This window comes from Hipposideros armiger, unplaced genomic scaffold (genome assembly GCF_001890085.2).
Source record: "Hipposideros armiger isolate ML-2016 unplaced genomic scaffold, ASM189008v1 scaffold_2099, whole genome shotgun sequence".
NCBI lineage: Eukaryota > Metazoa > Chordata > Mammalia > Chiroptera > Hipposideridae > Hipposideros > Hipposideros armiger.
The window spans coordinates 9,556-11,191 of NW_017733447.1; the positions used below are offsets into that span (position 1 = coordinate 9,556).

General features: G+C 37.4%; 1 protein-coding gene across 1 annotated transcript; it reads left to right on the forward strand.

The window, feature by feature from the left end:
• Nucleotides 1-480: 480 nt before the first annotated feature.
• On the forward strand, nucleotides 481-1,398 carry LOC109378528 (taste receptor type 2 member 19-like). Its single transcript, XM_019634880.1, has one exon. The coding sequence runs from the start codon at nucleotides 481-483 to the stop codon at nucleotides 1,396-1,398; it is 918 nt and encodes a 305-aa protein (XP_019490425.1).
• The last annotated feature ends 238 nt before the right edge of the window (nucleotides 1,399-1,636 follow it).

Sequence of the window (1,636 nt, forward strand, 5' to 3'; positions counted from 1 at the left end):
CTACCAATTTGGACAATTGCTGTGTGTTTTATGCATTAGATTTAAAATTTTTACTAGCTAACATCTCAACTCAATAAATTCAAATTATGCAAGGTGAGGCAAGGCAAAAAAATTGCAAAACAATGAAAGAGAATTTGTCTTTATTTGCATGTTAGCAAATGAGAATTCAGCTCTCATTTCAACATCAGCTATGAAATATTCCAGCCTATGGCAAGAACACAAGAATTCATTTAAATTATTTGAGAAATTTTTTCATAAGGACAGCTTCGAACTCAACCATTAGCAGACCTTGGTGTTTTCCTGCTTGACGTTAATCTCAGAATTGAAAAGAAAACAAGAACTTTACTGCACATTTAGAAACCAGGTGCAGGTGGAACTTTAGGATATTAAGAAATCACGCACAGTGATATTAGGTTTGGCTTTTTTTTCCTCCCTGAACTTGGCATTTTTCCCTAGGCTTGACTTTTTTTCCTCCCAGACATGATAAGTCTAGTACTGCGCATTTTTTCCATCCTAATAATGACAGCATTTGTTCTAGGAAATTTTGCCAATATCTTCATAGCACTGGTGAGCTGCATTGACTGGGTCAAGAGGCAAAAAATCTCCTCAGTTGATGGAATTCTCACTGCTCTGGCAATCTCCAGAATTGGTTTGCTCTGGGTAATAGTAATAAATTGGTATGCAACTGTGTTTCATTCAGCTTTATCTAGTTCAGAAGTAAGAATTATTGTTTATGTGATCTGGGTAATGAACAATCATTTTAGCCTCTGGCTTACTACTAGCCTTAGCATATTTTATTTGCTCAAGATAGCCAATTTCTCTAGCCTTCTTTTTCTTCACCTAAAGTGGAAGGTTAAAAGAGTAGTCCTCATGATGCTGCTGGGAACATTGGTCTTCTTGGTTTTTCATCTTGCAGTGGCAAGTGTAAGTAAAAGTATGCAGATGAAGAAATATGAAGGAAACATCACTTGGAAGACCAAATTGAGGGCCATCGTGCACCTTTCAGATATGGCTGTAATCACGCTAGCAAACTTCATACCCTTCACTATGTCCCTGACATGTTTTACGCTGTTAATCTTTTCGCTGTGGAAACATCTCAAGACGATGCAGCTCAGTGGCAAAGGAGCCCAAGATCCCAGCACCAAGGTCCACATAAGAGCCATGCAAACTGTGATCTCCTTTCTCTTGCTTTTTGCTATTTACTTTGTGACTCTAATCACCTCAGTTTGGAGTTATAATACTACGCAGAACAAACTATTTGTCATACTTTGCCAGGTTCTTGGAATCCTGTATCCTGCAGGCCACTCATTTATCTTGATTTGGGGAAATAAGAAGCTAAGACAGGCTTTTGTGTCATTTCTGTGGCAGCTGAGGTGCTGGCTGAAAGAAAGGACATAAGTTGGGAATCATTTATCTCCTAGCAGAATGTGAGTCTTTGTAAACTTTGTGTTTGTGTGACAATAAGTAATACTGACTTGATGGTACAGATAAGGAAAATTAAATTTAATACAGGTAGGTATAAAGCTTAGGATACTCAAAATGTGTGAGAAAGATGAAGAAGAAAAAAAATGAAGAAGAAAAATCATAGCCGTGAACTGTGGTTACCGATGTTAGAAGTTTCTTTATGATAGAGTTT

Excerpts from the sequence above, each read along its gene's own strand:
- LOC109378528 (XM_019634880.1), top strand. The coding sequence starts at position 481 with ATGATAAGTCTAGTACTGCGCATTTTTTCCATCCTAATAATGACAGCA.